Source organism: Furipterus horrens, unplaced genomic scaffold (genome assembly GCF_987537825.1).
Source record: "Furipterus horrens unplaced genomic scaffold, mFurHor1.1.pri manual_scaffold_3, whole genome shotgun sequence".
NCBI classification, from domain to species: domain Eukaryota; kingdom Metazoa; phylum Chordata; class Mammalia; order Chiroptera; family Furipteridae; genus Furipterus; species Furipterus horrens.
This window is the reverse complement of record NW_028327173.1, coordinates 77,074,548-77,087,199: the sequence shown is the minus strand read 5'-3', so window position 1 is coordinate 77,087,199 and position 12,652 is coordinate 77,074,548. Positions and strand designations below refer to the sequence as shown.

At 40.9% G+C, this 12,652-nt stretch overlaps 1 protein-coding gene across 2 annotated transcripts in view; it reads right to left on the bottom strand.

Annotated features, from left to right (window-relative positions):
- Positions 1-12,652, bottom strand: part of MBOAT1 (membrane bound glycerophospholipid O-acyltransferase 1) — a 124,091-nt gene that overhangs the window by 24,816 nt on the left and 86,623 nt on the right. For both annotated transcript variants that reach the window (XM_090269769.1, XM_090269771.1), the window contains exons 9-12: positions 10,672-10,775; positions 6,202-6,266; positions 4,171-4,303; positions 1,626-1,777 (exon numbers count right to left, since the gene is read on the bottom strand). In XM_090269769.1, the coding sequence (XP_090125895.1) occupies positions 1,626-1,777; positions 4,171-4,303; positions 6,202-6,266; positions 10,672-10,775 (454 nt within the window). The remainder of the gene's footprint in view (positions 1-1,625; positions 1,778-4,170; positions 4,304-6,201; positions 6,267-10,671; positions 10,776-12,652) is intronic.

The following is a 12,652-nucleotide window of genomic DNA, read 5'->3' as shown; positions in this document are numbered from 1 at the left end:
AAGTGAACTGTGATATAGAGAGGGACTACTGTATTCCTGAAAAATGTCACATTCAGCAATACCCTGTGCTTAAAATACCTGGGCTTATGGGGGAAAATCATGTGAAAAGCAGACAATTCAAAACCTATGAGACTTTGTATCTAGAACAAACTGCACAGCCCAGGCAGAGGGCTGAGAGCTGAAGGCTGCTCAACGGGCGGTAAAATGTAGGAGACAACGAAGGGCACGTGCTGACTAGGGGCACTGAGAAGGGGGTCAGCCCAGGAGGTGAATGCAGCTGCGAGCCAGGATGGTGGGGTTGCCTCTTGGAGAGGGAGCCCAGTGAAGGGGCTCTCAACTTCAGTTTTCTTGAATAAAGCTGAGTGCCTCCTACTTCTGCAGTGGCTTAAATGGGGGGGGGGGGGGGGGAGATGTTTGTTTTGTTTGCTAGAGATTATAATCCTTTTTCTATTATACTTGAGTCTCTTGTCTAGAAAAATTTGTATATTAATAAAAACCAACTCAACTTCCATGTTATACTGATATAACTCCTATGACTTAGTAAGTATTACAGAAACAAATTTCACTGATAAGTGTTGTATAGTTCCTCTACCTTCTCTTCCTATCACCTGAAAAAGAAATCATCCTGTGACATCCATTTTGAGCAGTAAAAGTGTCTTTGATCACTCCTGACCAATGAATCAACTACAGGAAATCCCTAACCTACAAATAAGGTATGTTTGCATTGTTTACTCCTAAGTTACTTTTCTGACCGTAGCTATGCTCCAAAGTTCATCTATAAAACTCTCTTATGTAATGTGCAAACCATTACATAATACAAGTTAGTATTTATTGAAAACAGACTATATGCCAGGCACCGAGCTGAGCTCTTTCCACATATGCCTCATTCAATTCCAACAAAAGTGCTTTGAGATGGATTTTATTCTTAGTCTCATTTTACAGTTGAAAAAATAAAAGGTGAAAGAGGTTAGTAACTTGCCAGAGGTCATACAATCAGTTTGAAGAGTGGAAAAATGCAACTAATTCATCATAAGAGTGAAACAATGAGCGTAAGCAAGAACAGGTTTGCCCTTTAGCTGGGGCCCTGGTGTTTGAATGTAAGGGCCTACACCCTTCCCCTAAAGACCTCCTGGCTCTGGTGGGAACTTCCTGGTCCGCCACATAGATCCCCCGGTGCGTCCACCAGAACTGCCATCTCCGTAGGACACAGAGGTCTCCTGCAGACCCCCCAAGTCAGCCGTGGGCAGCGCCCTTGCACCTACCCACTTCAGTCCTTATCTCAGAATGGCCCACAGTCTCCAACATAGCCTAACCCCGGGCAAAGGAGCAAAGGCTGCAAAGGCACCCTCCGAGTTGGTACTTCCGATCCGCTCCTTCAAAATGTACTGCCATTAAGCGTCCCTTAATTATGTTATGGATAGCTAAAGGTATTCCCGTCAGCTTGGCTCATCTGTATTGGTATTTGTGTGTCGGTATTTCCAGGACCTAAATCTTTCTATGGACATTTTCACAAGGAAGGCATGTTTAGAAAGATTTCATACTAACCTCTATTTACCAACTTCTAAGTGAAACCCAGAGAGCATCGGCAAGTTTACTGAACAGCAGCTGAGAACGATGGAACTTACTTGTATAAACTGATGGTTGGCTCAACTGCCAACATAACAAAGGGGGCCACTGTGTATGAGATGGCCAGCTGAGTGGCAGCCCAGGTGACCACATCATAAATGACCTTGAGGGCTTTTGAAGAAAGGAAGTAATGTCTACAGTTGTTCCTCACCTGCAAACCAAGGAGGGCAAAGGGGAGGGTAAAAAATAAAACACAACTTTTACTCTGTGCAAGCAGGTATACTTTAGGAACACACAGGATCAAAAACACCAATCATCTCAGTCCTATTTTCAGCTAAAAATATTACCATCAAGGTGTTTCATATTGTGAAAAAAATAGATGCTCACTGTAGAAAATTGTTTAAAGGACTAAGCAAAAATAACCTTTTTTTCTTTTTTAACATGTCCCAGAGAAAAGCACTGTTTAAAAATTTGGCGCATAGCCTTCCAAGCCTTATTTTACTCATATATATCCACACTTATATTTTTAATGGCATCAATATATTTTAGTCTGTTTTTTCATTTAGTTAATAGGTCATGAGGTGTTTTTTTTCCATGTCACTAAGTATTAACCCTCAATGCAATTTTAAGTTATTTATGAAAAAATTAGCTTATGTCCCACCCCCCTGCTATAGGAAACAATTCTGTGATGCTACCCTGGCAGATAAATCTCTGCACTGTTTCCTAATTATTTTCTTTGAGTAACACTAATGAAGTAATATTACCATTAGTGACAGTGAGAGCAGCTACCATTTACTGAGTGCTCACTGCATCCCAAGTCTGTGCTGATACTCTACTTGCATCAACTCTGTTGAGTTTCCCAACAAGCCTATCAGGGAAACATCATTACGGCCATGTGACAGACAAGGAAACTGAGAAACTCTTTGAAATGAAAAATGCTGGGTCAAAGGATATACTCATTTGTAAGTCCTCTGACACATGTGACTAGATTTGCCTAGAAAGAGACACCTAATTTCCAGATCCAAGAAGCAAAAGAAGAGCTGAAACAAAAGCTGGCTTATAGGTAGGTCAGCCTGGAACAAGGCACGGCTTTCCAGGGCTGCCTGTTAAGCTGACTCCTCTCCTCATCTCTGAGCTTCTCAGGACGGAAGCCGGAGGTCCATCCATGGTGGGGGCAGGCAGCGTGGGCAGTATTGGAAAGCATGTAGGCGATTATATTAGTAACTGCTTGGGTCTAAGACACTTCATGGCTGCTTGATTTCATTCTCTGTTCAGAAAAAAATGGGAATGCTGTTCTATCAAGCCTCTCCTCTCCATCCCTACCTTGCTAATTTGTGAAAAATGTTTCCAAGCCACCCAAAAGAAAGACTTTACGTAAATTGATGCTTTTATGCCAGTTGAGAGCAACTAAACCACAGCATTTGAAGAAATAATACTCTCAATACATTATTGATAACAAACAAAACTCTAACCTTTGTTTCTTAGTTTGTCCTGGCCTCTGTTTCTCAGTTTTATAATTCAAGTAGGTATATAAATTGGAGAAAAAATGTCTTCCCTGCTTCTTATGCACGAACACATACATATATATTTTATTTTTAAAGTGTGCTAATCAGCATGAATAGTAATCAATTCTCCACCTTATTTACACATATATCCCAACAAACCTCCATCTAACTAAACTAAAAATTCCATGGGGGGGCTCTCTTGTCTTGTTTACTATGGGAGCCTAGCACCTAGGACACTGACTACACATAGTAGGACTACTGACATATTCATAGAACAGATAAACGAGTGAATAGCTATGCTGGGGCTCTGAAATCCACATCCAAAATACAGTTCAACAAATGTCATTAAAAGTTGTTGACACATGAATAAGAAAGACAACAATCATTATCAAAGATGGAACAAAATCAAATACAAAACTCTGTATTTGACAATGAGAACACACTGAAATGTAATTACTTATATACATATCCATCTCATTCTTTGAGGGAAGGCATACTTTTTATTCCTTTATTATCTTGCTCTACAGCCAGCAAATAGTAGGAATAGTCTAGAACAAACTGCGCCCAAAACCTAGAAAACCAGATTTATAAAATTCACAAAAGATTCTACACAAACTAATTCCACTGAATCAGACATGAGAGATTAGAGCAATTGCTGCAGTTTTACTGGCTGCTCACACGTGAATTATTTCTAGGCTTAGGATAATGAAATGAGAAATGAAGTATATGTAAAATGAAGTCTTACAAAACCTACATTAATTACCAATCATTGGCACCTGTGATTAGTAGATTGCATACATTCACAGCCTTTAATGATTACAAATGTTTTCATCTCTTAGGTTACTAAACATTGCTCCTAAAATTCCTTTTGTTTTGCAAACACAGTCTGTAAATATTATGAAAATAAAATGGTTACCAATTTTATGACCACATGTTCCTATAATCTAAAGTATTTCTCTAATGGGAAGACTTCCGTTATTTAATTCTTCAAAACATCACTCTTAGCCCTCATCCCCTGACTCCTAATGGGACTAAATGACAACAAACACACAGCCATCAGATTACTAAGGAAAAGACCCCAAAAGCAAAGCAAGCTTACCCTTCTGGCTGCTACTGTGACCAGGATTCCAGTTAAGAAGGTGAAGTAGTACCCAGGGTAGACACCATGCCACAGGGCAGACAGGACAAAGGTGAGCGCTGTGGGGTGCCAGGGGACTCGCTCGTAGCACACTCTGTGAAGAGAGGCAGGGACGACGAGCCACAGGTCAAACATACCAGAAAGTTCCGGCTACATGGGCATCTTTCTGAGAGCCACAGAAGTCATGTGCTGCATTCCTGACGGCCTGCCTCACCCTCTTCAGGGTCTCGCAATGCACCCCAAGCAGGCTGAACCCCAGTTTCCTTGAACATGACCAGATACGCAATCCCCGTTTTGACTCAGCTCCTGCCACCAATGGCCTAATCTACCAGGAACAATTCTGGATAAATAAGTGCCACTGGCATCAAAAGTTTTGGAGTCAGGGTAAGAGTCTTTAGAAATGGATATTGTCATTTAGTCAAAATTAATTTACCTTTTCAACCTAGCCCCTGGGCCATCTAACTTATCAACTCTGCCACTCTTATCACTTTTCACAATGACTCCAGCACAAAATCAACGTGTCAGCCGTATGACCTGCCAGTTCTCACTGCGTCCATTGGGTTTCGATCCAGGTATTCTCCTTGAAGAGTGATGGATCTAGAAATTGTCAGCAAAATACCCTGGAGATCTTTGGCTTTTCTGTTGATTATTAAAACAAAGCAAAAGGGAACTTCCTCTCAAATGCAGTCTACGGATTGCCAGTGGCACCGTAAGAAAGTCACTACATGGTTTATTAGATGAGAGCACCCAAGCAGAAAATAAACTAGAAACATGGTTAACACCAGTCCTGCACTGTACAGGCTGTCAAAAGTAACTGATGTAAACCCAAACTAAGGAGTATGGCTCCCTCTACATAGGAAGAGAATGCATTTGCGGGGGTAACAAGGGACTGCGACTAAATTTGTAATGTTTCTTTTAAAATGAGAACTAGTTCGCATATGCACTTGTTCCTTTCCCTCTGTATCTTGTTTTTATGGATCATTATTCACTCTCCAAAATGATTTTTTTTTCATTTTTTATGTGTAAAGATATATGTCCAGTCATTTTATAACAAACTCCAAATAGAGACTGTGACACTCTTGGTACATTGGGATTATTTAATATACACAAAGAGAGGTTTATGCTAAAATTAATTGCAAAATAACAGCAATAATATTAAGGGCAAAATTTCAAAAATTGCTTGTTCAGATCAATTTTCAGACAACATTGTATAAGCTTACTTTGTCTCTTACCCCAGTTTTCACCTAAGAAAAGTGCTACTTATGAAAAACAGAATCTAAAGCTTAGAATTTTTATACTCTCCCAGCACTTATATGATAGGAATATTCACTAGCTGGAGTTTCAAGGATAGAATATTATTCTCAAACAGTGTATTTTCAGTTCCATAATAAGTAATGTTTCTAATTTTGAAATATGCATGCAGGGAAACAAAAATATCAGCAAAAATACAAAGTTTAAAAGCATAAACATCTGGGGTAGCTTTTAATGCTAAGGATAAATACAGCGATCTTCAGCGATTACCTGCTGACAATGACCCTCCTTGACAGCTGATCGACAGACTCTCCTTTAGGTTAGAAGGTAGCGCAGCCCAGCGGTTAAGAGTCCGGCTCTGCCGATCGTCTGTTTGGGCTCTTATCTATTACTCATTAGCTGTGTGACTTTGGGCAAGTTACATATCCTCTCTCTGCCTCACTTTGCTCATCTGCAAAATGGGGAAAATAACTACCAACATCTCATAGGATTGAGATGAGGATTAAATGAGTGCCTGGTACATGGGAATGGTGGGATTAAGTGTTAGATACATTAAAAGAATATTCTATATTGACCTTAAGCCACTATATTTCTACTTTTTCATTTACAGGAAATAAATGTCCGTACAAAACAAAAGTGTCCAATGACATTACTACTGGCAACCTATTGCTGTTCAGCTAACAACTCCCACTAAACATATCCCAGTGCCATGAGTAATGACGTTGCTTCTGTTATTCTTACCTCTTTAGCCAAGCAGCTGTCTGAATATTCCAGTTTCCTAGGTACATTTTGAAACTCGTAGCAGTCTAGAAAGAAGAAAATAACACCTATCGTTAGCTTAAAAATACCTCAAGTAATGGAAAGTCCTCTCCAGAATTTCCCTGGCAGCCAATTAGATGTGTTATTTCAATAGTGACTACTCAGTCAGGAGTATATCAGCTGTTCCACCGAATGCAGTACAATTCTGATGTTTATAAGACTGACTAAAACTTGGCTTGCAAAGTCTCAATTTTTCTCAATTTATTTTCAAATTATAGAGAAACTGAAGGAATGTTTTGTGGGTTTTCCTTCCTCTCTGGTTTAAAAAAAAATGTTTTAAGTCATCTGAATTTTAAAACTAAATACCCTAAAAGCGGATTTGCCATTGGAAAAGTTTAATCATGTGAATTTAGTGCCTTTATGGAGACAGCTTGAATTTAATTGTCATCTTTTCTTTATGTGGCCATTTATAAACTAGGTCAGTCTTGTGAAGTTATTCTACAAACAACTGCATATGTTCAAATGCTTCCTATTGTATCTAGACTAGTAAGAGATTTTATGCATGAAGGAGTCACAATACAGAAAAGAAAACGAATATCACCAAACTGGCATAACACAAGTAAATCAACCGCTGAGGAAGATACATTCCAAAATTAGCCATCAATCAAAAAGTTCTCTTCATCCAAAAATAAACGCATTAATTAATTAAGACTAAAAGTCTTATTAAAGGCTGGTGGTAGAGAGCATGGAAAACATACATTCAAGAACCAGATGCCTAACTAAGGTGGAAAGTACAAGTGGCACTTTTTTCGGTTACAACCATAGGAAACTGATATAGGTCACACACTGGCCTAACACAGTATGTTTGGAAAGAAGAGAGGGAGGGAAGAAGAGAGATTGATAGATACAAACAGACAGATTTTGTATTATGAGTTTTTATTTCAAAACCCTAAGAGGTTCTATCTTCTTTTTTTCTGTTACTGTTTTTTATTGTTAATTTTATTTATTAATCATAATACTTTACACAGCATAATAATACACATCATAACCAAACTTCGGACAGCCAGAGATAAAGAAAATTGCTAGCAGAAAACAAAGATAAAAACATAAGCAAACCTCTGACAGAAAACACAGACTAGTAGTTATACAAATTACTTTTTTTTAAATAACTTTTTCATTTTATTTATTTTTTTAATATGTCTTATTGATTATGCTGTTACAGTTGTCCCAATTTCCCTTCCCTCTGCTCCCCTCCACCCAGTGATCCCCCTCCCTCCAGTTGTCCCCCCCTTTTAGTCCATGTCCATTGGTTGTGCATAGTTCTTCTCAACATCTTCCTGCTACTCCATTCCCTCCTACTATGCTTCTTAATTCCTGTACGAACTCCCTCCCTTACCCCTCCCTCCCTGCTGACCTCCCCCCAATATGCTCTCCATACCTATAGTTCTTTTTCCACTCTCATTGCCTATTTAGTTTGCCTTTGTTTCAATTCCCTAGCTTCTGTTGTTGGTTCTTGTGATGCAGTTTTCATTTTAATGTTCATAGTTTTGATCCTCCTTTTTCTAAACCAGTCCCTTTAACATCCCATATAATAGTGGTTTGGATCTAATGAACTCTTTCAGTTTTATTTTGTCCTGGAAGCACTTTCTCTGCCCTTCTATTCTGAATGACAATTTCGCTGGTAGAGTATTCGTGGTTGTAGGTTTTGGATTTTCATTACTTTGAATATTTCTTGCCAGTCCCTTCTTGCCTACAGGGTCTAAGTGGGACCCCTTTATACATGATTCTTTTCTTCTCTCTTGCTGCTTTTAAGATTCTCTCTTTATCTTTAACTTTTGACAATTTGATTATAATGTGTCTTGGAGTGGTTCTCCCTGGGTTCAGTTTTTCTAGAACTCTCTGTGCTTCCTGGACCTGTAAGTCTACTGCCTTCCCTAAGTTTGGGAAGTTCTGCTTTATTATATTTTCACTTAATTTTTCAATTTCTAGTTCTTCTTCTTCACCCTCTGGCAATCCTGTAATTCTTATATTCGATCTCTTATAGCTGTCCCAGAGGTTTCTGATCCTCTTCTCACTTTCCTTGCTTCCTGTTTCCTCTCTCCATACTGGTTGACTGTTTGTTCCTTCTCTATGTTCCGGTTTGTTGATTTGAACTCTGGATTTTATTTCCTTACCATTTCTCTCATATGTGTTTTTGTTTTTTTCAGTATGAGTGGTTTTCAATCCTTTCTTGTCTTTTTCCAAATCTTTTGTTAATTCTGTAAGCCACCTAATCACAATGGCTCTGAACTGAGCCTCTGACAGGTTTCTTATTTGTTCATCTGTCAGATTCTTCATCTGTTGCCTGGTGAGCTGCGCCTCCGGGATTTCTATAGTCGTCTGCCTCATTTTGACAGATTTGCATTTTGGGCCGGCTATAGGGGGCGGAGCCTGTGTACTCGTCACAACCCAGCGACCCACAGCGATCCTCAACTTTTTTTGCCGCACTGTGGCCCTTTGTCATCACTACCCAGCGACCGGTGGCGATCCGCAACCTATTTTGCGGCGCTGTGGTGCTTTGTGTGGGGGCGGGGGTCCAAGATGGATTCCTGCAGTTATTCCGCTAGGAGACCGGGATCCGTCCTCCCGCCCTCTGGGCCTCACCATCAGAGGCAATGCAAAGGCTGCTTTTCCCAGCGTTGGGGTCGGGAGCTGCTGGGGCTTGACTGCAGCCAGGACTGTTCTCCCTGCCGCTGTCCCTGGTGCGACCGCAAACAGCACCGCCCACTTTCGCTCTTCCTACCTGTCCGACGAGCACTGCTGGCTTATAACTTCATATGTTGGGCTTCCGTGTAGTTTTATTTTCTGGAATTTCTAGTTATCTTTTGTTTTGAGGTAGTTGTATTCCTCTCTAGTTGTAGAGGGAAACCGAGCGTGTCCATTTAAGCCTCCAAGTTGGCCGGAGTCCTCTATCATATCTTCTATGGTTAACAAAATGTTATATACACAGCTTCAAGGAACCTTAACTAAAATCCAACTTCCTTGGTTTTCTCCAGCTCCTTGCTCAATATCAACTCAATTGAAAATGTACACTCCCTCCTTGTTTTCCTTTAGAACAGCGATTCTCAACCTGTGGATCGCAACCCCTTTGGGGGTCAAACGACCCTTTCACAGGGGTCGCCTAAGACCATCGGAAAATACATATATAATTACAAATTGTTTTTATGATTAATCACTATGCTTTAGTTATGGTTGGGGGTCACCACAACATGAGGAACTGTATTAAAGGGTCGTGGCATTAGGAAGGTTGAGAACCACTGCTTTAGAATAAATACATAACTTAATAACTGAGCCCCTTCCCCTGAACGCACACCCCCAGTGCAATGACTCTGACTTTTGGTGCACAGCCGAGGAGACTGGTGGGCCACCGAAGGTCAAGGGGAGCCGCTGTAAAGGACATTTACTGAGAGCAGCCAGTAGTGGTCCAAGAGTTTTGAGGAAGAAAAAAATTTTAGTAGAAAAAGGGAGGAAAGCCATAACACACTTGTACTCTCTCTGACCTCATCTGTACAGAAAAGAGAACCCTGTGGGTTATCTACAATTGTTTTTCCAAAAATGAGAAAAGTTGTTCTGGAGGCTGGAACTTGTCCATTTAAGATGAAGAGAAGCCTCAGGCATCAAGAAGGCAGAGGGTATCCCCCAGCATAGTGTCCACCTAACATGGGTAGCAGGTGGTCCATCCCCACATTCCTGGCTTCTTGCTTTCCACACACATCCCCTTCTGCCCAAACTCTCCAATGGCACCCTGCCTGCCTGAGCTGAATGGAAAACTCCAACCAACCACGAACATGAGTCACCTGGCTGGAGAACCAACACTTGGGTACGCGGAGGACCATGCCCTTACTCCTATCCCACTGCAAGGGCGAAAGGGTCTGAGGCTTGGTGTTCATAGCAGCTCTGATCGCTGACAATGCCAAGAGTGATGTGGCCCCAAGGAAACCATCTGTGGCAATGAAGACATATCGAGAATTGTGGTCCTAGAACAAAGCCAGCTAAAGAGAAAAAACTAGTTTCTAGTGGCCTAAAAGCTGTGTGCCATGACAATCAATTCTTCATAAACACAAATGGATTATCTGTGAGTCTGTGTTCTTGACTGAAGAAAGTAGAATACAGACAAGAGAAAATGCCTTCTCTACTTTCTAGTAGAAAGAACAGGACTGTAAATAACAAAAAAGATTTTCCTGGCTCCTTTTCATATTCTTTTGTGTTATTATTCCTTGAAACATTAAAACTACCAAGAAGTATCTTTTACAAAGAAAAACACAAGGAGGAAAAAAGTTTTAAGATACAGAATGTCCAGGAGGCTGCCGGACCTGCATTTCCTGAGAGCAGCTTCTCCTGGGACACTGTACTCTCAGTAAACCGCTGCTTTATTCACCATGGCAGCGTGATTCAGAAGCATAGCAGACTCACCTCGATTTTCCAGATGTTTAGGTTAGAAAGCAGATCCCAAGAGAAATTTCCATTCTTATCCACTCCGCTGAACCCAAAGCCAGCTGCATTATTCACTGCATCAGCTATGGTTTTTAAAACAACACATTAGGACATGGAACAAGAGTCACATTGCTGCTTTAAAAGATACCAATGTCTGTCTAGCTTTAAGATGGAGAGACATGCAGTAGTTTCCTTGGAAAGGAAACCCCCAAAATTTAAAGGACCTGGAACCACTGGGAATCTGAGAAACACTTTTGGCTTTTTGTTGACCTCAATTTTTATTCACTCATTTTTATTCATTCACTAGCATTTAGTGAGCACCTGCTAAGTAAGAAGGCACTAGATGCTCATAAAATGAGAATAAGAGAGAAAGGTAGAAGGAACCAAATCAATAAGCAGGAGGATTTGGTGACCCACTTGATATAACAGGACAAAGAGAAAGGGAAAAATACACTCAGAAGCAGAGACCAAGAAACAAGAGACCCCACAGGGGTCCAAGAGCTGTCATTAAAGACAGTAAGACATTAACTGGTAAGACAGCATTAAGTGAGGAGATTGAGCTCTGAGAGAGAAATTGAAGTTCATTCTGAATATTTTATGCACAACATCCAGGTAGTATACCAGCTGGACCTGCCAAGATGCAATTAGAAAAGTTTGGAATACAAGAAAAAGGAGAGAGTGAGAGATGTAACTTTGCAGCCAGCTGCCATAGAGGCCACATGGGGACACAATACCGACGTCATCCTACCCATAAAGTCATCTAAAAGATCCTGTTACCATATTTATTTGACATCACTGAACTCTAAGGAAATGGCTCCCTGCAGTGAGTATACATTTCTAATTAACTTCTTGATGAAATCAATATAATTTTACTATGATGACCAAGAGGATAATTTTATTTTTTTTCTCTTATTTCAAGTTCATTAATTATTTTTTAAAGAAACTGCTGTAATAAAACTAATTAAGTCACAGCACAGAAAAATGTTAGATCTGGACGAGAGCTGAGAGAAATCCTTTCCTGTAGCTCTATTCCTTCTGCTCCTAGAATTCGAGTCCAGCTCAAGATGGACTTCTGAAGGGCTACTCTAAAGAAAAGCAGCCTGCTCCCTGTTTGTCTCCTTCCCTTTTGGCATAGCTGATGAGTTAACATTGCTTATCTTACTCTTGGCTCCACTGTAAGATGATCTGGTTTCTTTGAGAAGAAAGGATGAAAAGTGCTAAGTCCCGCTATGTCACCCTCCCCAGCCAACAGGGTGGAAGGAAGCTCAGTGAAAAGGGAAAACAAAGCAAGAGTGTGCCAGTTAAAAAAACGAATAGTTTTAAATGTGTGGGCACAGATTTGTGAGTGACGGAAGATAAACTGCACTGAGGGAAGAGGAGCCCTGAAGGTCTGCATTGACGGTGAAAACCAGGGCTGCACTGACCACACTGGGCCCTGCACGGCAACCCCTGCATCCCTCCTCCTGTCTCCAGCCGCGGATCTGGCATGTGCACACACGCTTGCTTGCTTTTAGGATTCTAGAAGTTACAGACATTTCTCATTTAATGCTCACAATGATGTGAAGATAGTGGTTAAGGGTGGGCTCTGGAGCAGGTCTCCCGGGTTCCTAGCTCCACTCAGCAACAGAGTGAAGGCATGGCCTTAGGAGAGTTGCCTACCTTCTAGAAGCCTATTCTCTTGCGTATAAAATGGCTATAATAACGGTACCTATTTTAAAGGGATGTTGAAAGGATGAAAACAGTACAGCCCGGCTGGGTGGCTTAGTTGGCTGGAGTGTCATCCTGTACACCGAAAGGCTGCGGGTTGCATTCCCCAGGGTGCCTACGGGGGCAACCAATGTCTCTCCTCACCCCACCGCACCCCCTCTCTCCCCGCCTCCTTCCTCTCTCCTTAAAAATCAATTTTTTAAAAACAAGTCCAAAACTGCCTTTACTTATATTATGCATGGCTCTAACATAT